Source organism: Notamacropus eugenii, chromosome 2, assembly GCF_028372415.1.
Source record: "Notamacropus eugenii isolate mMacEug1 chromosome 2, mMacEug1.pri_v2, whole genome shotgun sequence".
Classification (NCBI taxonomy): domain Eukaryota; kingdom Metazoa; phylum Chordata; class Mammalia; order Diprotodontia; family Macropodidae; genus Notamacropus; species Notamacropus eugenii.
The window spans coordinates 385,895,494-385,921,433 of record NC_092873.1 but is presented as its reverse complement, the minus strand read 5'-3'; the positions used below and the strand labels follow the sequence as shown (position 1 = coordinate 385,921,433).

General features: G+C 38.7%; 1 protein-coding gene across 3 annotated transcripts; it reads left to right on the top strand.

Annotated features, from left to right (window-relative positions):
- The first annotated feature begins 1,058 nt into the window (after positions 1-1,058).
- LOC140529029 (SLAM family member 9-like) lies at positions 1,059-25,897 on the top strand. 3 transcript variants are annotated; one of them, XR_011975395.1, is made up of 3 exons: positions 12,318-14,153; positions 14,777-14,834; positions 23,402-23,490. XR_011975395.1 is itself a non-coding variant. In XM_072647423.1 (2 exons), the coding sequence occupies exons 1-2, from the start codon at positions 1,111-1,113 to the stop codon at positions 23,761-23,763; spliced, it is 411 nt and encodes a 136-aa protein (XP_072503524.1). In that variant the 5' UTR covers positions 1,059-1,110; the 3' UTR covers positions 23,764-25,897. The 3 variants fall into 3 exon arrangements, 1 of the variants encoding a protein (XP_072503524.1); XM_072647423.1 differs by lacking the exons at positions 12,318-14,153; positions 14,777-14,834 and adding an exon at positions 1,059-1,159 and having other exon boundaries at positions 23,402-25,897; XR_011975394.1 differs by lacking the exon at positions 14,777-14,834 and having other exon boundaries at positions 23,402-23,491.
- Positions 25,898-25,940: the final 43 nt, after the last annotated feature.

Genomic DNA, 25,940 nt, shown 5'->3' with positions numbered 1-25,940 from the left:
AAGTGGCACAGGTAGCAAATGTCAGCCACCCCATTCATTTTATAGGTGAGGAAACTGAGTCCTGGAGAGGGGAAATGACTTGCTTAAAGTCTCATATAAGCAACAGCAGCAGTTGAAAACAAGACGCAGGGATCGTGTTTCCTCATCTGCTTAGGAATAGCTCTGTCTCTGCATCCCAGCAGGGTCCAACAGGTAGAGGTTACAGCCAGTTAAAGAATTAGGTTAGGATCATGAGGCATGAAAGCAACTATCCTGACCATAGCTGGGTGTGAGACTCACTCTCTTCACCTTGGACTCAGAAGATACCTCTCATCTTCCCTACATATTTTCCTGGACATAAGCACAAGGATCCCACAGGAGGGGAAGGGAAGAGGGAGGAAATCAGCATTTATTAAACAGCTACTAAATGTCAGGCACTTTTCCAAATATCTTATTTTAAATGAAAGACATCTAGGACACAGTGGACAGAGCCCTGGACTTGGAGTTTAAAAAACTTGCATTCAGATTCAGCTTCAGATACTGTGTGTAACCCAGGGCAAATCACTTAAACTCTGTTTGCCTCAATTTCAACTGTTAAATGGGAATTATAATAGTAAACTATGTCACAGGATTGTTATGAGGATCAAATAAGATAAAAGGATTGATCTCTAAGGTGATAAACTCTTCCTCCTCAAACCTGACCAAGGTACACTGAACTTTCCAAATACAGGTTTTATTCATTTAAGAAATTTTTTTGCACAAGTTCCCACAAAGGATAAAGTAAAATTTGGTCTATTGTCTTGAAAGGGAAAAGTAGTAGGTGTAGATTATTTTGTCATCCAATCTTTTTAAGTCTGATTTTCATGATTAATGGTTCTTGGTCAACGGTCTTGGCTTCTATTCCCATTCCAATCTTACCAGGCCTAATTTACTTTCTCATGGACCACTCCTTAGTGACCAGGTTCCACATTCTTTTTTCTCACTTCCTTTTTACTTTAATTTTTAAAAGTAATCACTTACATGCCCCCCCGCTCCAAATCTGGAAGTAGAAAGAGGAACTCTGTCTATATGGGTATTATTCACACACAGAGAGACAGAAAGTAGCTCACTTGGTCCCTGCTCTTGGTTAAAATGATCTATCCCAGACTGTGGGCTCTCTTCCTTCTTGGTCTCCTCCTAGGTGAGTACACATGGTTACACTGTGACTTAATGCTTCAGATGCTTCACTTTCCAGTTTCTCCCTTTCCCCTTTCACTACCCCAATCTATCTTGGTAGCTTTTGAACTGGCTACCTTCCAAGTCAGAGTCACTGCTATCTATAAAATTGAGGATTGTTGAGGGTTAAGTGGTCATTTCCATATTGGACACTAATTTCTGTGAGTGCTTTTTGTGTAAGTGCTCAAGCAGAGTATGTGCATGTAGAAACAGTATGATGTTAGAGAATGGACAAGGGTGCTGGATTTGAGTGAGGAAGAGCTAGGTTTAAATCCTACCTCAGACTCTAGCTAAATGATCACAGGTAAGTCACAACTACATTTTCCTCTTCTGTAAAATGGGGACACCTCATATGATTGTTCTGAGTCTCCAATGAGATAACGTATATGAAGGGCTTTGTAAATTTTATTTTTAAATTATATTTTATTTTTTCCCAATTATGTATAAAAACAATCTTTAGCATTTAAAAAGATTTTGAATTCCAAATTCTCTCCCTCTATCTCCCCCCTTCCCTGAGACAGTAAGTAATTTGAAATAGGTTATATATGTGCAATCATGTAAACCATATTTCCATATTAATCATTTTATGGAAGAAAATTCAAACAAGAAAAGAAAAAAAGAAAGGAAAAATAGTGTGCTTTGTTGTATTCAGATGACATCACTTCTTTTTTTCTGGAGGAAGAAAGCATTTTTCAGCATGAGTTCTTTGAGATTGTCTCGGATCGTTGTATTGTGGGGTATATCTAAGTCCTTCACAGTTCTTCATTGTATAATATTGCTGTTACTGTGTGCAATGTTCTCCTTGTTATACCCAGTTCACTTTGCATCAGTTCATGTAAGTCTTTCCAGGTTTTCCTGAAATCATTCTGCTTGTAATTTCTTATAGCACAATATTATTCCATGACAATCATATATCACAGCTTGTTTAGCCATTCTTCAATTGATGGATATGCCCTATATTTCCAAATCTTAACCACCACAAAAGAATTGCTATAAATGCTTTTCTACAAATAGGTCTTTCCCCCACACCTGCCAAGCCTAGAGGCCTGTATTGGGCTACCCGAGTCTTTCTTACCTGTCCCAGGTCTTCGGTTGGCCAAACCGGATAAACGTATGAGAGAAAGGACGTTCCAGAGTCGAACAGGGGTTGAGCTTTATTACAGGGTTTCGGTTACAAGTGCAGGGGGGTCTTCCTTAGGAGGAAGAGGGGGAGATTTCCTAAGGAGGCTAAGCTTAAGGGATTGGAAGCAGAAGTACAAGCGGGGAGAGAGGGGAAGGGGAGAGAGGAAAGAAAAGAAGCTGAGCCTGTCCTCTTGGCTCCACACGTGCTAAGAGAGAGCTTTCTGGCTTCCTCAATCCTACTTAATCTTCAGCCACACAGTTTGCATCTCAATATCGTGCTGTTAGGTAACTAGGTGTGCTCCAATCCAGGACGACCTCGAGGGCAGGGAGACTCCACCCATCACGTATCTCCAGGGGAGAGGCGGAAATACCCGAGCTAGCCGAGCTAGCTCAGTCTGACCTTCTCGAACCCCCACTGTTCATGGAGGGCCTCGTAAGACTCTAAGATTTAGAAGTCCCACTTTTACCCGCCCGAGACCGTCCACACGGAATTGAGCTTCCAATCCCAACACACACCCTTTTTAAAAAATCTCTTTGCGATATAGATGTAGTAGTGATATTGTTTGATCAAACGGTATGAACAGTTTTATAGCCCTTTGGGTATAGTTCCATTGGTAGAATCAGTTCACAACTACACCAACAGTGAGTGCATTAGTGTCCCAGTTTTCCCATATTCCCTTCAACAATCAACATTTTCCATCATATTAGCCAATCTGATAGGTGTTAGGTGACACCTAAGAGTTGTTTTAATTTGAATTTCTCTAGTCAATAGTGATTTAGAGCATTTTTCACATGACTAGAGATAGCTCTGATTTCTATGCTTGAAAACTGCCTGTTCGAGGAAGACTTCATAGAAGCCTGGAAAGACTTATATGAACTGATGCTGAGTGAAAGGAGCAGAACCAGGAGAACTTTGTACACAGCAACAACTACAGTGTGTGAGGAATTTTTCTGGTAGACTTGGAACTTCATTGAAATGCATGGACTTAAAAAATTTCCAATGGACTCTTGAGGCAAAACATCTTCCACATCTAGAGAAAGAACTACAGAATTGGATCACAGACAGAAACAGACCATTTTCTTTTGTATTATGTTATGTTTTGTTTTGTTTTATGGTTTTCCCCATTCATTTTAATTCTGCTATGCAACATGCATTTAATAAGAATGTACATGTCAAATCTATACAAGACTGTAAGCTGTCTCAAGGAGGGAGTGGGAAGAGAGGGAGAAATAAGGGTAAGAGAGTAGAAAAAATCTAAGACATATGGAAGTGATTGTCAAACACTGAAAACAAATAAAATAATTCAATTTAAAAAAAAAAAGAAAACTGCCTGTTCATATCTTTTGACCACTTATCAATTGGGGAATAGCTTGTATTCTTACAAACTCAACTCAGCTCTCTATATATTTGAGAAATGAGGCGCTTATCAGAGGTATTTGCTGTAAAAATTATTTGCCACATTTCTGCTTTTCTTCTAGTCCTGGCTGCATTAATTTTGTTTGTGCAAAGGTTTTTTATTTAATATTATCAAAAGTATCCCATTTTGTTTCTCGTAATATTCTTTAACTCTTGTTTTGTCTTAAATTCTTCCCTTATCCATAGATCTGACAGATAAACTATTCCACGCTCCTCTAGTTTGCTTATGGCATCACCTTTATGTGTAAATCATGTATCCATTTCAAACTTATCTTGGTACATAGTATGAAATGCTGGTCTATGGTTTCTGCAAGATTTTCTACTTTTCCCAGCACTTTTTGTCAAATAGTGAGTTTTTGTCTCAAAATTTGGATCTTTGAATTAGATTTAAGTAATTAAATTTAATTAATTAAAATTAAATGATTAAATTTAATAAAATTTTAGTTAAATTGCTATGGTAGCAATGTATTGTGTACCTAATCTAGTCCACTGATCACCACTCTATTTCTTCAGTACCAGATTGTTTTGATGATTAACACTTTTACAATACAGTTTGAGATCTAGCATGGTTAGGCCAACTTCTGTCACATTTTTTTTCATTGATTCCCTTGACTTTCTTGACCTTTTGTTCTTCCAGATGAATTTTGTTATTCTATTTTTGGCTTTATAAAATAATTTTGGTAGTTTGATACAGCACTGAATAAGCAGATTAATTTAGGTAGAATGATCATTTTTGTTATATTGGCTTGACTTATCCTTGAGCAATTCTTATTTTTTTCAGTTGTTTAAATCTCTTTGTAAACTTTAAAGAGCTATGTAAATGTCAGTTATTAATATGTGTGTTTTGTCTAAGCTTAGAATATACTAGACCATAGTTTTACCTGCAAAGAAAGAAATGCCAACGTTTTCTCATTTCTAGTGCTCAGAGTTGGATGTGCACCAGAGAGAAGGCTGGCAAATTTCCATTGCACCAAACCATTTCAGTAGACAGAGAGTAGAGAGGATGAGGGCTCATCTGCAACCCATAATTCAGTTCTTGTTTTCTGGACCTCCTAGCCCCTAATTGGGTCCTTGTAAGGATGATTTGAACTTAAGAAGGGCCTTTGGCACACTGTGGCCAGTTTACCTTATTCTTCCAAAGACCAGAAGCTCAAAAAGACTATGTACAATAGGTGCTTCCACTTTCTTTCCTATCACTATCTTCTTAACTCCTTACTGCCTGGCTTTTGATCTTAGCATGATACTTAAACTTATCTTTTCAAAGTTACTAAAGATCCTAGTTGCTAAATCCGATGACCTTTTCTTCTTGATTTTTCTGTAACATTTGACACTGTTGATCACTCTTTAAAAATGAATTTTTACCAGTATCTTTTGTTTTTACATCTTTTAAATTTCTTTTTATATCTCTCTCCTTTCCTCTTCCCAGGGAATCATCCCAAAGAGATTTTAAAAAAAAGAAAAGAACTGATATGTGCAAAAATATTTATAGCAGCTCTTTGGAAATGGAGGCAACGTTCATCCATTGGGGAATGGCTAAACAAGTTGTGGTATATGATTTTGATGGAGCACTATCATGTACTAACAAATGGCAAGCAGAATGATTTCAGAAAAATCTGGGAAAACCTATGAATGGAGGCAAAGTGAAGTAAGGAGAGCCAGGAGAGCTTTGATTATAAACAGTAATATTATAATAATGATCAACTTGTGAAAGACTTAGCTACTATGATCAAGACAATGATCCAAAACAATTCTGAAGGACTCATGATGAAAAATGATATTCACCATCAGAGAAAGAATTGATGAACTTAGTGCAAATTGAAGTGTAATTTTTTCACTTTTCTTTATTTTTCTTGGTTTCTTTTTTCAACATGGCTATTATAGAAATATGTTTCGCCTGACTTCATTTTTATAATTAATGTCATATTGCTTACCTTTGCAATGATGGCAGGGAAGACAAAAAAATTTGCAACTCAATTAAAAAAAAACTGAATAAAAATAATTTTTTTTAAAAAGGAAAATACAAAAAAAGAATTTAAGCTTCTTGAAAGCAGGAACTGTTTTTGTCTTTTTAGAAATATTGAGTTTAACACAGTGGCTGGTACATAGTAGGTACTGAATAAATGCCTACTTATTTGAAAACAAAACTTCACCGACCTCAGATTCAGAATCCCTATTCTATACAATGCATTGGTTCAGGTAGAGCATCTTTCTGCCATTTCCCCTCTGCCTCCTTTTCCTCCGAATCTCATGAGTTTTTCCCTCCATGTTTTATTTTAGCTCAACATTTATTAGTTGCCTCCAATGCTCAATGGCATGAAGAGAGAAAAGTGATAGTAACTGAAGTCTCTACAGACTTTTAAGCCTTATGAAGCATTTTGTATTCCTTATCTCATTTGAAGTTTCCACCAACTCTGGAAGATAGATATTACAATCCTTATTTTGCAGTGATGAAACTAAGATAGAGTATGATAGAGTGGAAAGAACATTGGCTTTGGAATTGGAGGGCCTGGGTTCAAATCCTGCCTTTGTCACTTACCGCCTATGTGACCCTGTGTATATAGACTAACTGCTATTTCATTTGTAAAAGGAAAGGGTTGGATCTGATGACTTTGAGGTCCCTTCTGCCTCTAGAGCCATGATTTTTATGAGTCAGAAAAAAACTTGAAGTTAAGTAACTTGCCTATTCTCATGTAGTTAGTAAATGCTGGAGGTAGGATTTAAACCAAGTTCTTTCTGACTAAATTCTAGTATTCTCTCCCCTGTACCCCTATAGTCTTCTTTCTTCTCGCACTCTTTTTATTTCCCCTCCAGGAGGAGAGATAAGCCAGGAGAGGAGACAGTGTGTTCAAATATTTCTTATACTTACTGATTTAAAAGAAAAACAAAGTAAAATTTGATTGCTACCTGGGCTGGGCACACAACAAACGTAGTAACTTTAGATGCCTGAGAAGGAATTCATCACTGTGGAGTGTGTTCTAAAGGAGTCCTATGTGATCCTGCTGACTTGATGGTATCTGGGGACCACGAGATCATGCCATTCAATCTGTGCCCAAAGACTTCATGGAAGTCAGTGTAGTCTAATAGAAAGACCATTGAGTTTGGGATCAGAACACTTGGGATTGAATCCTGGTGGTGCTACTTTCTACCTTTGGGGAAAACCCTTTAGATGCACTAAGTCTCAATTTCCTTATCTAAAAAAGCAAGGTCATAGACTAGATGACCTCTAAGATCCCTTGCATTTTAAAATCCCATGACTATCTTCCTTCATGCTTTAATTTTGTCCAGATCTGACCTTTTCTTTAATAGCTTGGTCCTCATTCTACATTCTTAACCACTACCCTCTTTCACCCTCACATCTTTGATGCTGTCCTTGCATCTATCCCTGTTCCTAGTTCCCTTTTCTTAAACCTGAGTCACAATTAATTTGGGGGAGGCTTATTTATAAGAGAAGGATGAAATTTGCAACCCATATGAAAAGGGTAAGAGAAAACTCAGAATGCTCTAGAATGTATTGGAACAGTCAAAACCTATGATAAAATTCCTAACTTTAAGTTGACATCAAGCCAACATTTTTAAGGCCCTGCTCACTGTGATGGGAAAGCATCTGCTCTAATTTATCTAAGACCCCATTTCAACCTGGGATCTCTTCCCCATGTCCCCAGCCCAGAACAGCATCCAGCCAGGATGCTTTATACTAGACACTTTGGTCTGCACACTTCCTCATTTACATGATTTAGTATATTATTTAAATGATGATAAACATTTGAGATGGCCAGTTGGTAAGGGATATTGATGCCTCCTACATCATGGTTCTCCACTACATTCATGAGTTAGCCTATACATATCACGGGGAATAAGAATTATTCTTATAACAATGGTTTGTAATTTGCTGACCCCAAAGTACTTCAGAAATCTTGTTTCTTTATGCAGGTCTAGCCTGTCTGACAACTTACCATAATTTTAGTTCAGGAAAAGCTTTTATTATTATTTTTTTCTTACTCAGTATTTCTCAGTTCAACAAGTTGCCCAAGAGCAATACCATGCCATTGAAAGACTTCTGCATTTGAAGCATGTATTTGTATTTGTATGTATTTGTGTCCCATTTCTGCCACTTTCTATTTATGCTATTTGGGACAAGTCTCTTCACCTGTCTTAGGTTCAGTTCCCTCATATGTATGTGTAACTAAGGGTTCAAAGTCCGTTTACTATGACTCTTTTCAGCTGGTAGAGATTGATTACTCAATGTTCCAGGCATGCTTGAGAGTTAGAATTGGCAAGTGTCTTTCAGCTTTAAGAGAAGAAATGAGGGTCCAGATTTTCTCTAGAGAGAAGTTCCTGAAGGGATCTGGAAATAAGCCCACAGGTAGAAGAGTTGGCACCTTGATCATGTCCTTATCTTCAGCTTGTTATGTAATAGACTTTGGGAAATCTCTACTTGGGTGAAATCTCTGACTTTCTCTTGGTTGAGTTGAGATATTTCACTCCTAGTGGGAGATCTCATTCACTCTACATAATATTCAATTTTGGGCAATAAATTGGCACAGTGGATAGAATACTGGTCCTGATGTTGGCAAGACCTGAGTTCAAACTTGGCCTCAGACACTTACTAGTTGTGTGACCCTGGATAAGTCACTTAATTCAGTTTCCTCAACTGGAGGATGAGCTGCCAAGAAAACCCCTCAAAAGGGTCACAAAGAGTCAGACGCAACTAAACAGCTAAACATCAACAAATGGTATATTCTTATCTATATATCTTATCTGATTTCTATTTGCTATTGGCTTAGATGAATGAATTTATTGGCTAGTCACCATGTGTGGTCTTTGTATAATTGGCATTTGTTAGAAAGAGAGACAAGCCTTGGATATACAGCTTATGGTACTCCTTCCCATCAAGGGATAGTGATCAGGAGCATATTTCCCCTAGACTAACAATATTTAGAGGGGCAGATAGATATACTGCTAGTCCAATACCCTCTTTCTGAATACAACAACGTGGCTATCCTCTGGGCTCACTTTCCCAACCTTTAGAGTCCCAAAAAGAACTCAATGTAACTATGTACAAAGTCCTGATCTAAGAGCAGCCTCATGTACAAGACCATCAAGGATTCTCTCTTTCACTGTGATCAGAAAACCATTACACCTGAGGACCCATGGTGACACTTCTGTTTAAACTGATTTTCTGGACTCAGTGGGTATCCTAGTACCCTTGCAGTTAATAGAATGGTACTGAATGATGGCTTGCCCATAATTTACCTGATTATCATAAACAGTCACAACGAATTTAGGAAAAGTATTAAGGGCCTCTAGAGCCAGAGTTTTCAGATTTTCAAAGGGCTCAGTTACATATCAATTTGTCTGCTTGTCTATTGTCTGTTGTTTATGTAAATCATATAAAATATTAGTTTTTATAAAGAATATTAGACAACATTGAGTTCAATGCTTTCATTTTTCATATTAGAAAGTCTGTGTCCCTAGAGGTTAAATCTTGAGAACTCAGTCCTATGTGCTCTCTCTACCACCCCTTCTGTCCCCTCTCTATCCCTTCCTACCTTATTTATTAAATTATTTGTCAGTTAAAAAAAATTATTAAGTACATAATACATGAAAGAAACTGTGTTAGATGCTGAGAATACAAAGACAGAATGAAAGACTGTTCTTAAGGAGCTTACAGTCTATTTGGGGTACAGGAGATATTGTAATATGGTCTCAGATAGCTAATTTAAAATTATATATAAACTGATACAGAGTCATTTCAAAAAGGAGAGAGCATTTTAATGGGGAGATCAGGAAATAACTGTAAGAGGTGGCTCCTCAGCTGTGCTTTGAAGGAATTTAAGGATTCTAAGAAATAAAAAAGGAGTGAGGAAATATATTCTAAATTATGGGGCTACCGATTTTCATATAAATATATATGTAGCACAGAAAAACCCTGTTTTATTTAATGAGGCTTAGTATCTTTCCATGGAAAAAGAATGATCCAGAGGAGTTTAAGAGGTGCAAGAATTCTGAGATCCTGAGATAAATGTTTGTTCCTAAATCCTCTAATAGAGACAGACAGACACATAAACAGAAAGACACACATAGAGTCAGAGAGAGAGAGAGAGAGAGAGAGAGAGAGAGAGAGAGAGAGAGAGAGAGAGAGAGAGATCACAACCGTCCCTCCCCCAGTCAAAACAAAAACAAAACATAACCCCCATTCAAAACAAAAACAAAACATAACCAAAGAAATACACAAACAGAAAACAGCAATCTTTGCTTTAAAGGTCACAGGACAAGAGACACTTGCTGCATTTGTGCTTTATCGAGTTATCTTTCCTCTTCCCTATTCAGATTTCCAAGACAGTGGGGAACCCCTTAGGTTCATTTACTTATTGTATATATGGAATATCTCTACATCAGTAGTCTAAAAACTCTGAGAAGAAATGAAAATGTCTACTAATCCACTGTATTTAGTTCTTGACATCATTTTGTTGTTGTTCAGTTGTTTCAGGCTTTTCCAACTCTTCACGACCCCATTTGGGGTTTTCTTGGCAGATACTAGAGTCGTTTGTCATTTCCTTCTTCATCTCATTTTACACATAAGAAAACTGAGGCAAATAGTGTAAAATGACTTGCCCAGGGTCACATAGCTAGTAAGTGTCTGAGACAGGATTTGAACTTATAAAGATAAGTCTTCCTGATTTCAGACCTAGCATTCTATTCACTGCATCACCTAGCTGCCCCCTTGGCATCAAAGAATTGTTAAATTGGAAGGTACCTTAGACACCATTTAGTTTAAACATCTCGCCTTCCTTATGAGGGAATCGAGGTCAAGAGAAGAAAAGTGAATTGATTGGTGTTACAGGTCATTTCCAGTCCAATGAATGCTCTTTCCATTGCACTCGGTATACATAGGCTTACAAGGCCTAAGAGATGTTCCTCCAAAGCTCTTCAGGGCTGTGGGTACTGGCAAGTGCCAAGGACATGGGAAGGGCTGTGAAACTTTTATAATTTCCTTTCTCTGTCTGCTGGATCACGAGCTTCAAGAAGGAAGCCAGTCCCAATGATGGTGATTGTGGTTCTAGGAAAGTCAGAATTCTATCCTTAGAAATTACTCGTGGGAGAGAAGATACAGGACATTTCCTAGAGTTCTCATTCTTCACATGCATAAATCATCAGAGTAGTTCCAGAAGAGTATGGAATATGTGCTGTGGTCTATGAGGTTGACTCCCAGTTACAAGAATCAAGTGAGTATTTCTGCTAAGAACTATTCTACAGATCAACAATCTGAGCAGTGAGGATGAAGGACCCTACTGGTCCTATATCAATCCAAATGTCATCATCGTCAGGAGTATAGCCTAGGGATCTATAGTGAGTCATAAAGGAGAAGCCAGTAATTTTTAAGATGTAATTTTATGACTAGAAGAGAGCACATATTCTCTGTTCTGAAAAGCCAGGATGAGGAGGAGTGGTGGTGGTCAGTAGTGGTAAATGGTGAAGAAGGATTATGGTGTTGAAGACAAAATTTCTGGAGAGAGTGAGAGAACCAATCACTGACTTCAAGCTCAGATACTGATTTAACTCTGCTGCAAATGAATTGCTTTCAAGGAACAACAACAAAAAATAGGAAATGAATGGGGACTGGATTAATAATAACTCACATATATAGAGGGCTTTAAAGTTTGCAGAGACAGACAGAAAAATCGAAAGACAGACACAGAGAGTCAGGGAGACAGAAAAATATGTGAGTTCATTTGATCCTCACAACAAGTCTGGAAAATAGGGGTTATTATTTTCCCCATTTTTTACAGATGAAAAGATTTAAGCAGTTAATTGACTTGTCTAGAGTCACGTAGTCACTGAGTGTATGAGATAAGCTATAAATCCACATGTTCTTTATTTCAAGTCCAGTATTCTATCTCTCACAGCACACCACTTCCTCTGTGAGTAATCTCTTTACAATTTAGAACTCTGGCTGGTTATTCTTACAAGAGAGGTGCTAGGATTATAGTATAATAGGCTATTGAGATGAAAAGAGCCTTAGAGACCAACTCATCCAACATCCTCATTTACTATTTGAGAAAACTGAGGCCTGAAGAGGTTAGGTAACTCAATGCTGAAGATCAAACAGCCAGTAAGAAACTTTTTTGGAACAGTGGATTCCAATGTCAAAATCATTGAGAAGGACCTGGTAGATATTTCTGGCCATTGTATGGATCAGTCACCCTGAGACATCTTAGAATATAGAATGAAAAAGACAGGCCATTGGGCCAAATCAGCTCTCTCCTTTTTAGTCAGGAGAGAATTCTAGTTTCAATAATATGGGGGAATTCATTTAGGGCTCTACTGGGAAGCCAGAAAGAGAGGGCTCATTTCAGAGGATGGTTATTAGAATTCAGGTACTCATTTCTGGACTAGGAGAATCTGTGCTCAGGAAGGTCTTTAGTAAATTGTGACATCTAAATGGTATATTTTCTGTCCCAGATTCCAGATAGGGACCACAGATTAAATTCTCCTTCACAAATTTCTTCAAAGAAATTTTATTTAATTTGGGTGGGATTTAGAAGACTCTTTTGCATCTTTAGGAAAGATATCAGAAGGAGTTAAGGTTATTCTGACCATGGGAAGAACAAATAATCCAGTGTCATCCTAGAACTACAAAATGGAATGAAGACCAAAATCCAACATCTGCCCAACTCAGTCCTTGCCACTCAAGCCAATTAAGGTTGCATATTGCTTAGTGATCCTTAATCATAGAGTTTGCCCAGGAAAAAGAGTGGGAAAACTCATTCCAAGTGATTGGACACAATTTTTCATCCATTACTGAGAATCTCATTTCTGTACCAATGGAATCACCCATCATGCCCAGAAACTTTTATTCCCCAACCTCTCAAGAGTATAAGGAGATACATAGGCCTTTTGAGGAAGTGAAGTTTGGAAATCATGAGAATTGTGTTTGTCCTTCATTCCTGAAGAAGACCATGCTATCAGAAAAATGATGACATGGCTTGCACTTGACTTTGTTTTGAGTGAGTGAGGGCTGTGCCGGTCACTAGCCTCACTTCTCCTCCAGAGCCATCTGAATCCAGTGACCAGATATTCATCAGGATGACTGGAGATGACCCAGGATGCACTGGGAGACCTTGGGCCCTTTAGGTCAAGGTCTTTGCAGGTACTCACTTAGGGTGAGGTAATGCCCATTGAACAGGACTGTTTAAGCAGTAGCCAGGGCATGGCCTCTTTAATGAGGCCAAGAAAAAGAAAGACTTCAGGTTGGGAGGGAAACAGCAAGAGTTACTATTGATAATCACTCTAAAACTAGGAGGGCCCAGAAGAGCCTTTAGGCAGGGGCCAATTGGCATCCTACCTTCAGAGTGCAGTAGGCTTGAGATTTGGGGAAAGGGAAGGGAAGGGAAGGGAAAGAAAAGGAAAGGAAAAGAAAGGGAAGGAAGCTGGCCAGTAAAACCCAAGTCAACTGGACATCTTTTGGCCATCCAAATTTACCTTCCTCTGGAGAGGAGAAGGAAGGGAAGGGGGAGGCAGACAGGAGAGGAAGAGCTGAATTACTCAGCTAGCTGGGTTCCCATTCAGCCAGCTGTGTATGGATGATTAGAAGGCCCATACATCAAAAAAGGCAGAAGAACTGGAGGTTCACAGAATGTGAAGGGAGCTTACAGATAGTTTGGAAGTATGAGGTTGTCTTTGATAGAAGTAGGGGAAGGGAATAAGCTATTATATAGTACTTACGTGCCAGGCACTATGCCAAGTGCTTTTTCCAAATATGTCATTTGATCCTCATAACAAACCTGAGAGATAAATGCTGTCATTATCCCTATTCTACAGTTGAGGAAACTGGAGCAAACAGAGGTTAAGTGACTTGCTCAGGGTCAAATAGTAAGTATCTGAGGCTGGATTTGAACTCAGGTCTACCTGACTCCAGACCAAGTGCTCTATCTACTGGGGCATCTGTACATAGGGAAATTCAGAAGAGAGTTAGGGCTTTTTTCTTAGGGCAGGGGGAATAATGAGTTTTATTTTGGAAACTTAATTTGAGATGTGTATAGAACATCAAGTTCACAAGGTTCTATAGAGAGCTGGTGTTTGGGGATTAAAATTCAGGAGAGATAATAGGGCTGGAAATAAAGATCTTGGAGTCATCTGCTTAGTGATAATATTTCAGTTCTTAGGACCTGTTAAGGTCACTAAAAGCATAGAAAGTAAGAGTGTAGAGAGAAAAAAACCCGAAGACCAAGCCTTGTGGTTTGCTCATGGTTAAGATAGAAATAATGATTTTTTACAAAGACTGAAAAGCCATAGGAGGTACCAGAGAGAACAGAAGCATGAAAACCTAGAGAAGAGAAAGTATCCAGCAGGAGTTGTTGGTCAATAACTTCAAATGCTGCATGGAAGAACGAAGACTGAGAAGAGGCCACGATATTTGGTAAGTACTAGAATCCTCAGTAACTTGTGGAACTGACTATAATCGTAAAGGCCATCGCTGTCAGGAGACCCTCCACTTCCAAGGCTGAAGTAAAATGTAGGTGATTAGGGAGTGTCTATGTTAATCTGCTTTGGGGAGGGGAGTGGAATGTAGATGACTAGACACCTGAAATACAAAAATATTTGATCCTGAACTTTTAAGGGAAATTTCTTTCTGATTCTCCTGGGAAAACTGGTTTTCTCTAGAATAAAAGTATCTCAGATTATTTAATTATTAAATATTTTTGATCCCCTTTTACCCCCTCCCCCCACTGTCCAATAGAGGGCAGTATTTCTCCTAGATCTAGAATTATGGTATTTATCAGTTGCTCAGTTTTCTGAGAACTATAAATTAGCTGTTTTAATATCTATGACAGTCATCAGCTCAAGCTTCAGGTACTTCCAATGGAGCTGTGGGGGTGACAAAAATCATCTATGTCACATCTCTCCCTCCATCCTTCACCCCAGTGTCCATGGCCTCTATTTTCTAAAAATCTAGGGAAATAAGTTAATTCCAGAAATAGATCTCTAATCTTACACCCTGCACCCACTTAGAGTTCATTCTTGCCTCTTTCCTTGATATAGCCCCACAGAACTGAATCTGGCCACTGGCTACAATGAAAATGAAAGTCAAGTGTAAATTGTAAGTTTCAAAGTGGTAAAGTATATCAGCTTTTGGTAAAGCTGAATTTTAAGCTTCTTCCATCCTTTCTTTTGTCATTCTTTCCTCATTTTCATCCCAGAGAGACAAGTTCACAAAGAGACCCCTTGTGAAGGAATTCTAACAAGACTTCATCTTAGTTTTAAAGTCAAAGAGAGCAGGGAAGCCACTTCATTGTGATCTAAACTCACCTTGTCCTCTCCCAAAACTTTAAAACTTACTGCACTCTGAAACTGGAAACAGGAGCCCTTCCCAGGGACTCCTGGACCCCCTTAGCTTTAGAGTGATTATCAATAGTAACTGTGGCTGTTTTTCCACCCAGCCTGATGTCTTTGTTTTTTTTGATCTCATTAAAGGGGCCATGCCCTGGCTACTTCTTAAACAGGCCTATTCAATGAATGGGTGTCGCCTCACACTAAGTGAGTATCTGCAAAGACCTTTGCCATTAAGGGCCCACGGTCTCCCAGTTCATCCTGGGCCATCTCTAGTCATCCTGAGGAATATCAGGTCACTGGATTCAGATGGCTCTGGAGAAGAAGTGAGGCTGGTGACCTGCACAGCCCTCCCTCACTCAAAACAAAGTCAAGCACAAGTCATGTCATCATTGCTCTGATGGCATGGTCTTCATCAGCAATGAAGGACGAACACGAAACTCATCTTGTCTCTTTCATTGCATGTCTAAGAGCTGTCTTCTATTCCACTTCCTGTCCAGCAGTCAGGACAGGAAACCTGCTATCTGATATATCAGCTTCTGACCCTAGGAAAATTTCCTTGGGTTGCACACAGTGTCCAGCTTCTTGTGACTTCTCACAGAGTTAATGGGAGGGCCATCTCCAGTCATCTTGATCTATATCTGACCACTGAACCCAGATGGCTCTGGAGGGCAAAGTAAGGTTGATGACTTTGCAGAGCTCTCTCTCACTTTAATCCAATTCACTTGCATGTCATGGCGTCACCTCACTCATGTCATGGTCCTCTTTGAGAATGAAGGACAAACAACACGGATTTAGTCAGTCATTTGGAACTTCTATGGACAGGCCTTGAAAAACTTATCTCTGGGTCGCTCATATAATTAGATGTAACTTCTCCTGGTGTCCCAGGTGTGACCTTGGGAAGTGCTGTTTAACCAGAAAGAAAAAAAGGAACTGGAAAAATGAATGCCCAGAGACACAACTCTACAAATACCATGCATCCCTTTAAAAGTTCAACCAGGGAACATGAGTGCCACTCTGACAACTGTCCTTTTCAGTAGTCTTAAGACTATTCCACTTTCCACTGTTACCTCATTGGCAACTACATCTTAGAAATGTCAGAGGAAAACACTGCACTGTAGTATGGGAGGCTGCCACAGTAAAGGGTACAACTACTTATGCAAACTTTGTGTGAGAGATACTCAGGATCTGAAGGGCCCAGGTGCACTTTGGCAGACTTTATAACTTATTTGCTCATAGCCTTCATCTAGGAAACCTGGGGAAAGTTATACATGTTAACCTACAGTGTTCTGAAATAGACTCTCTGCTTGTAGCTTTGTAGTTTATGATGTTGTAAAGGAGGTAAATGCAACTGATGCTTGAAAACCCTCTGATTTAATGAATAACTATTGTGACCCAGGTATAGAATTGACACCTACTTGCTCTCAGCTATCTCACTCACTCAACTTCAGCTCATGCTCAAAAGTCTAAGGTTCCTAGAGAGGGTCCATCACCATGCTAATTCCAACTCTAAACTACTTCCTCAGGGTATTAGAAGGTAATATGTGTGTGCATGTGTAATGTGCATATGCGTATGGAAATGTAGGGTGATAAACTCCTACTCTGCCATATAAATCAAGGGCAAAATCTTCACTGTCTTTTTCCTTTTTTATGAGTACCCTTTTTTCAAGGTTCTTTTTCTTAAAAAAATGCTCCTGTTTCCATCAATTGCCAATCTTCATCCTCCCACCTCTATTGCCATGCTGCCTTCAAATGAACACAATTTATTTTCCTCATCATTCCAATAGAGAGGGAAGAGGGAAAGGAGCTAAGATTCAGCATCTTCTATGTTAAATTACATTAAGGAAAATGTGAGCCTTAGAGGACAGCTGTAGCCATCCCTTTATCCTTCCTCTGTTTTAAAGGACACACAAGTGACATGCTCATCAACATTTTTTTCTCATCACATTTTTTTTACAGATGCTCAGTATTTCAAGGGGTATGAAGTTGGAAGGCAGAGTCAACATAGGGTATGATAGACAGAGCAGAGATCCCAGATCTCAACAGAACAGAACTCTGATCTGAAGCTAAGATATATGTATAAGGTTAAATAATAAAAAAAAAAAGGTTTTGATCCTACACTTGGATCAAAAAAGTAACTTCACAAGGATAGGGTAGGGAGAGGTTGCTTTGAAATCAGTATCATGAATAGTTAGTAGCTAGTTTGTTCATGGCAGTCCTCTTGGTTTGTGATTTTGGCTTTTTATTCTTCCCATGCAACCACCTGCAAAACCAAAAATCACACTGAGCTCCAGGATCAGTCAAGATGGTGACTGTTTCATCAACCTAAAATGTTTGGTGGAATAGGAAGGAAGCATTGTGAAATATGATTGACACCTCTATGATCTAGAACTAGCATATCTGGGAATTCAATCCTAAGCATCTCCTGGAGATCTGGGAATGTCTTTCTCCAATATAATACTTGCACTGGCAGGTGCTAATTGGAGATAGTTCTCTATCCATTCTTGATGGGCATATTTGTGCAGGTAACCATTTCTATTCCTGTCTTCCCAGGAACCTTGAGAAGAAGGTCCCTGAGAACTTGCATAGAGCAGATCAGGTTTTACTTGGGGAGGACTTCCTCTGATACAAAAGAGTAAATTGTCTCCCTTTCCTTGCCTGTCTAGTCCCTTTAGGATTGGCTTTTCTCAGTTGGAGGCCATTAGGGACAGGCCACAGGTGTCCATTGTCTGAACCATTGAGTATCAGCAGATACCCTTTTCACCTTCGCTGCTCATAGTGTCTCTAAGACATGGGCTTTCTTAAAGCCCATGATATGAAATGACATCTCAGGGCCAACTTCAGGGTCAGAGGATATTGATTCCTTTGAAAAATCCTTTATACAACAAGGTCTTTGTACAACAAGTTTTCCTAGTTCTTACCCTCTGATACCAAGGGTATATGGCAATGATGTCTTCTTATGCTCTTCAAACTCATTTCAGTTCTGCTCAACAAACATTTATTAGCTCCCTACCACATCCAAGGCATTATACCAGATGTCTGGGATACAAAGATAAAATGAAAAGCAGAAACTAACTTTGGGTTTCAGTTTGCTCACCTGTGAAAGGAGGAGTTGAGTCGGATAATATCTAAAGTCCCTAATTAGATCTATGATCCTAAGAGAACCAAGTGCCCCCAGGGTTCTGTGTTTTCAGAAAGAGAAACAGTTGTCCTCACTAGGGGACCTTCCACAAACCCGGACCAGAGTTCTGTGTGTGATTTCTTAGGAGTATGCCCTTTAAAATATGCCCCTAAAACAAGCATTTTCATAATATAGTACATTAAAAAAGATGATTTCACATGAAACTACAGATTTACTAAGCACAATTTGCTATTCTTTTCGAATATACAACAAAATCATCATGTACCTTTCTTTTTTTTCTTCCTTCCTCCCCATTCTTCACCCTAGAGATGGCCACCATTAGACACACACACGCAGACACATACACACAGACACACACACAGACACACACATAGAGCTAGTGTCAGAGGAAAGATTTGATCTCAAGTGATGATTCCACCTTCTGTATTCCTTTTACTATTTCACACTGCTAAAACTCTCTTATTCTGTCAGACTTGGGTCCTGTTTATTATATTATTTGGTAGCCCTTTTCCCCAGTCCAGCTTTCCCACAGGACTTCCTGAGACCCCAGTTCCATTGCTTTAAATTTATTCTATACAGTTCTTCCTCTGGATGCAGATAGAGTCTTTCTTCATATGATAGTCAAAATAATTTATTTGCTCAAAGCTGTTCTGAAGACAATATGCTGTTACTGTATGCAGTGTTCTTTTGGCCCTTCTCATTTTGCTCTTCATTATTTCTTATTTAAAAAAATTTTCAAAATTTATTTATTTATTTATATTTAGTTTACAACATTCAGTTCCACAAGCTTTTGAGTTTCAAATTTTCTCCCCCTCCCTCTCTTCCCTCCTCCCCCCTCTCCCCAAGAAGGCATGCAATCTGATATAAGTTCTATATATATATATATATACATTCACATTAAACATTTTCACATTAGTCTTATTGCAAAGAAGAATTAGAACCAATGGAATGAACTATGAGAAAAAAAGAAACAAAACAAAAAAGAGAGAGCAAAAAGCACGCTTAAATTTACATGCAGACTCCATAGTTCTTTCTCTGGCCTTGGGTAGCATTTTCCATCATGAGTCTTTTGGAGTTGTCTTAGAACCTTGCATTGCTGAGAAGAGACAAGTCTATCCAAATTAGTCATTGCAGAATGTGGCTGTAACTGTGTACAATGTTCTAATAGTGAAATGCAAATTAGAGAAATGCAAATCAAAACAGCTCTTAGGAACCACATCACACCTGTCAGATTGAGAAACATGACAAAACTGGAAAATTAGAGATGCTATTTTGTGCAAGTCTTTCCAGGTTTTTCTAAAATCATTAGGTTCATTATTTCTTATTTGGTAGTATTCCATCACAACCATATACCACAATTTGTTCAGCCATTTCCCAATTGATGGGCATCCCTGAAATTTTCAGTTCTTTGTCACCGCAAAAAAAGAGCTGCTATAAACATTTTAGAACTATAGGTTCTTTTCCTTTTTCCCTAATTATCTTCAAAAATAGATCAAGTAGTGGTATTGTTGGATCAAAGGGTATAGGAAGCTTAATAAGTCTTTGGGGAAAGTTCCATTTATCAATTGGGGAATGGCTCATATTCTTATAGATTTGACAAAGTTCTTTATATATTTTAGATGTGAGACCTTTATCTGACAAATTATCTATAGAAATTTTTTCCCAATTTCCACTTTCCTTCTGAACTTGGCTACATTTTTTTTTATTTGTACAAAACCTTTTTTTAATTTAATGTAATTGAAATTATTCACTTTACACCTAATTTTGCTCTTTATCTCTTGTTTATTCATAAATTGTTTGCCTATCCTTAAGTCCGTTAAGTAATATGTTCTTCTAATTTTCTTGTATAATCTCTCATGATGTCTAGGTCATGTACCTATTTTGACCTTATCTTGTAAATGGTGTAAGATATTGGTCCATGTCCAGTTTCTGCCACACTGCTTTCCAGTTTTCCCAACAATTTTTTTTTTTTACCAAATAATGAATTATCTTTACACTTCTCAAATACAAGATTATGTTTATTTGCTGCTGCTACTCTTTCCCATTGTTCCACCTTTTTTATTTCTTAGCCAATATCTGATAGTTTTTGTAATTATTTCCTTGTACTGCAGTTTAAGATCTGTTAGTACTAAACCTCCTTCCTTTACACTTTTTTCATTATTTCTTTTGATAATCTTGACTTCTTGTTTTTCCCACTGAATTTTATCATTTTTCATAATTCAAAGTTATAACTATTTGTTAATTTCTCTCCTTATTTTTACTCACTTTATTTTTACTCACTATTTTCCTTCTCAGCCTCTCTTTTCCCCCTATCCCTATTACTTTATCTTTTCACCTCGCCCTCTTATTCCTTATTTTATACTCTTTCCAAAATTTTCTCCCTATGTATGGGAAGCACAGTTTGTTCTGGGGATGCCTCATTTTTCCTTTCAGGGAGAGTTATTGTCCTTACCTCTAACACCTCCATCCTCTCAACTAAAACACCTTGTGTTTTATTTTGTGGGAATTATCTTTGCCCAGATTATTCAAAATCATTTAATCACTAAATATTGAGTGCCCTTGTTTGCTGGTGTTCAGATCTCAAGCTTCAGGGGCCACCTTGTGGCTATTATAGATATTAACATATCTTATTTTTGACTCCCTCTAACTTTGAGAAACGATGCCGTTCTCCCCCTAGTGCTGCAGTAGTAGAAACAATGTCCCTGCAGAGCCCAGATTGGCATTTTGTGGGGGCAAAAGTTTTCAATGATTAAAGAATATGGCCTATTTTTATCTCAGAAAGAAAACAACTTTCCTCTAAGTCAGGCAAGAAATGTCCTAAAAGACCAAGATCAGGTAAAATGTGAAATTATATATAATAATATATAATATGTAATTTTATAATATAAATAGTTAAAATTTCTCACATTTCATCTCTATCCCTTCCCCCCATAGACTCAGCTTCAGATACTCCTCTACTCTATAAGGGGAAGATAAATCTGGTTGGATGGCCTTGAAGTTTATAGGTCACAAAACTAAAAAGGTATTGATCTCCCAGACCTCAAAAAGGAAAGCCCTTTCTAAAAAGAGGGAGAATCCAAAGAGGTGGATTGAGGATGAACTGTAATATCTAAAAAGAAAAATGGTGATCAAGAGAGCAAGGTCAGTGGAAAAAGAAGGGAAGGAGAGGAGTTAGGGTATCTTAGAGTATAGGGCAAAGAGGTGACCTATTAAATGAGGCTCTGAGTTCTATGGCAGAGTAAGCTGTGGTCCCCTAAACTAATGGAACTGGGGTCTCAGAAAGCCCCACGGGAAAGCTGGCCTGGGGAAAAGGACTACCAAATGCAATAATAAACATCCCCCAAGTCTGACAGAAGAGGAGAGCTTTAGCAGTGTGTAGTAGTAGAAAGAACACAGAATTTGGAATCAGGAGGCATTTGAGTCCAAATCTTTCCTCTAACATCAGCTCTAGTATCATGGGCAAGATTCTTAGCCTCTCTGAATTTCAGTTTCTTCATGTGTGTAAATGCAACAATAACAGCACCAACCACAAAGAGTTGTGATGATCAAATAAGGTAATGTGGGTTAAGTAACTTGCCCACCTTAAAGGGGCTATGTTATATGTCCGTCATTATCACTATTAGAGCTGAATGACACCTTTTGCGACTGGAGACTGCCTTCTATTTTGTGTTCTACAGCCTCAGATCCCACCCTGACTTCCTCGTGATGACACAGTTTTGGAGGCTACCATTTCCAACACTTGATCGAACTTTTACTCATACCTCTATCTCACTGGTTGTGATGGGGGAGATTGAAACACTCTTTGCTCCTTATTGTTTGTTTTAGATTCCCTCTCTACCATCATTACTTTATAACCACTCCTCCTTAGAGATTCGCTTAAGCTATATTTATTAGCCAATCTGTTGGGTGTTGTTTTTGACCTCAAAGATATTCTCCTTCCTTCTTTAATCAGTTCAGTACCTGGCTCACAGTCTTTTTCTTTTCTACAATCCCTGCCTTCATACTAAGGGACTTCAACATACATATTGAGACTCTTCAAACACCCTAACCTCCCAATTCTTCAAGTAACTTATTTCCCATGACCTCCTCAAATATATATGTGTATATGTGTGTATGCACACATATATGTATACGTGTACATGTGTGTACATATGTTTGTGTGTGTGTGCACATACATACATATACACATAGATACCTTTTATCTTGGTATCATTCCCAGGTGTTCTGTTGGGGTGTAAGCTCAGTTCTCACATGAACGGTCTTGGGCAGGTAAAAATGAGGGCTTCTTGATTGCGAACTCTCATGAGGCACCCCCAGGGAACAGCTGGGAATTGAGGAGTGAGACTCGAGCTTTCTTGTTTCTCCACCTCTTCCCAGTGGAAACTTGCTGGGGAGAGCATCCCACCCTTGAGACTGGTCCGTGGTCTGAGCACACCTTTTTGTTAATCAGCTAAGGGGCTGAGAGCATGCACGGTATCCACGTGGGAACTATGTGGCTGGGAGAGCTTAAGTGGGGACAGGAAAGCCTGAGAGGGGTCCCTCCCCACTTCCACCTCTGCCCTCTCACTCTTTGATCATTGCTCCTTGATGAGGAGGGGTGTCCTTTCTCCTGGGGAAGAACTCACCCTGCATATGGACAGGTAACTAAGATCCTGAATAAAGCCTACCACTTGTCTGACTCTGGAAAGTCTCTTCTCTCAATACGTTTATCTGGCCAGCTACCAAAGACCTTGAGAAAGGTAAGATGACTCGGGCAGCCCACGGCAATTAGGCTGGGACAGTGTTCCAAGTCCATACCTATGAACCCTGAAATTTCTTTACCTGTTCATAATCTGTTGTCATTCCACCTCTCCCACTGCCTTGCAACCCCAGGTTCTTAGTTGTCATCATGGTGAAAGCTGGCGTCAGATTTGAATCTAGACTCCTGAAATTTTATGTTCTGAAATTTTAGCCAATCCACTACACTCTCAGAGTCTCAGTTCCTTCATCTGCAAAATGGAGATAAAAATAATATTTGCAATAACTCCCTTAAAGGGTAATTGTGAGCAAAGCTGTTTTTTTTTTTTAAATAAAGCTCCAAGTGCTATAGAAATGTGAAATATTATTGTACAAAGAGTTGTCAACAGGTGAGGGCTTCCAGGACCCTGAGGATCTGAGAAAAGGAAATTTTTGTTCTTTTCTTTTTGTGTTTGCAGGGCCAGGAGGCTCCAAAGGGATTGCAGGCCCAGGGGAGCTGGTTGGCATTGTAGGGGAGTCGATTACTTTTCCTTTGGAAATCATGGCAGGAGAGAAGGTTGAAAGCATCGCTTGGATTTCACGAACACTGGTTGCTGTTGTGTACTCAGAACAAGGAAGAAAACCAGCCAATATCACATTAATAAACCCCCTTTATGTGGGAAGGTTGAGAGTCCCTACCCATAGCTACTACCTAGAGATCAGCTCCCTGAAGATGGAGGATGCAGGGTCCTACAAAGCTTTGATAACCACTCAGACCTGCTCTGTGGGCACCAACAAGGAGTTCATCTTGAGAATCCATGGTGAGGTTCAGGAGCACTGATACCTGGATATTCATCTTAAGCGCCTAGCTCCTTAGTTTCCTCTTTTTGGCCCAAGGGAATGGAGTGTTCATCTTCATAGTGTCTTTCCCCTGACTTGACATGGCTTAAGAAGGCAAACATTACATCAGACTTCAAGATCAACTGGGCTCCTGTATCATCATCCTGATGCACTTTATGGAAGGGGGAGAAAAGTGAATTTTTAAATGTACTTTGCAAACCTTTAAGTTTAAAATGTTGTAATTTAATATTATTAATTAATGACATTAATAATTTGACATGTAATATATGTTATAGTACATAATAATAATTCATTAATATTTTTATTTGTTCTCTCCGAAATTCTGTGATTCTGCTAAGTACATTGGAGACAGCTAAAAACTGGTGTGGAAGTGATGAAGTCAGGGCAGGGCAGGCTCTGTTGCTGTCAGAAGTCGTTATGGTATACTGGAATGAAAAATGACAGTGAAGCCAAAAGACATGGGTTCAGGATCCTGCAATATCACTTATTAGCTCTGTGATCATAACCAAATCCCTTAACCTTTCTGAAACTCTTATTTCTTCAAATTTCTTCAGATTCTTCAAATTGAAATTCAAATTTCTTCAAATTGAAAAATAATACTTACTTATGTAATTCATAGGGCTTCTGGGACAATCAAATTCAATAATGAATGCAAATAGTACCATAAGCCACAAAGTGCTATATCAGTTGCAGTTAATATTATCAAAATTGTTGTTAATAACTTCAGAAGACTGGATTTGTGATATTGAGAACAGAAAACATATGAGCATATGTGAATGGATCTCCTCAGGGCTTTCAACTTTAACTGGAAAAATGAAGCCAATTTAATAGGGGATCATTCATTTTTATGAACAATATGATACCCTCTCTCCTCTCTTAGTTTGGTACCTTACGGGAGTAACTTTTCCCTAATGGAATCCTTTAGGACAGAACCTAATTCTGGGCCTCATTTCCTCATCTATAAAAGAATATTTTAAAACATCCCTTCCAGCTTTAAATCTAAAATCCTAGGAGTACCAGGTATCTCCAGGGACTAGTGATCTTGAACAAGTTTTCATAGAAGGGATTCTTTTCAAGCCTCTGACCAGAGTTCTGAGTACGGAGTTTCTTAGGGACAGAGCCTTTCTGAGGGAAGCACAGTTTGTAGCAGAGATACTTTATTTTTCCCCTTGGAAGTGTCACAGTTCTTCTTACTCCTATAAAGTTGACCCCAACAGGCACACCTTTTGCTTCCTAAGAAATTCACCTCCAGATTGGTGTTTTATTCGTTGATATTGAGTGAGTCCTGTATTGTGCTAGATAGAATAGGATACAAAAGCTTAAGACACTTTCCAGACTAAAAAGGTATCAGTTGGCTTAAATAACCCTTGACAATTTTCAGGGAACTTAACCTACCACATTATCTTATTTGATAATCATAATAACAACCCTGTGACATAAGCACTATCATTATCCCATTTTTATAAATGATGAAATAGAGGTTCAGAGAAGCCAGCAGCCTTGCCCAACATCACATAGGTAGTAAGGGGCAGCTAGGAGGTGCAGAAGGTAGATTCTTGAGCCTGGGGTCGGGAGGAGCTAAGTTCAAATCAGGTCTCAGATACTTATTAGCTGGGCAAGTTACTAAACTTCTATTTGCCTCAGTTTCCTCATCTGTAAAATGAGGATAATAATAACACTTAGCTCACAGGTTTGTTGTAAGGATCAAATGAGTTAATAATTGTAAAGTGCTTAGCCTGGTACCTGGTACATAGTAAACTCGACATAAATGTTAGCTAGTAGTAGTTAGTAGTAGGGAAGAGGAGGAGGAATGGTGGTGGTGGTGGTTGTTGTAATAACAGTAGTAATATTAGTACTATGGGTCAAGAAGAGACTCCATGTTCAGTATTCTTTCTGCCATACTATTAAAATTTTCTTATTCTGAAGAGATGAAGAGATGGAGGTGGTGAGTGGGTATTATTTCCTTTAGAAATCTTTTTCTCTGAAGCCAGTTTCCTGAGGAACAGTAACGCTTGTTCCATTGGTCTAAGGAATGGGGAATCTGTGGCCTCAAGGTCACATGTTGCCCTCTAGGTCCTCAAGTGTGGCCCTTTGACTGAATTCACAGAATCCAAATCCCCTTAATAAAAGTGTTTTTTTCTGTAAAATTTGGACTCA

Bases quoted from the DNA above. Each gene is read 5' to 3' on its own strand.
- LOC140529029 (XM_072647423.1), top strand. From the start codon at position 1,111: ATGATCTATCCCAGACTGTGGGCTCTCTTCCTTCTTGGTCTCCTCCTA. The intron at 1,160-23,401 runs GTGAGTACACAT...TTGTGTTTGCAG, and splicing joins CCTTCTTGGTCTCCTCCTAG to GGCCAGGAGGCTCCAAAGGG.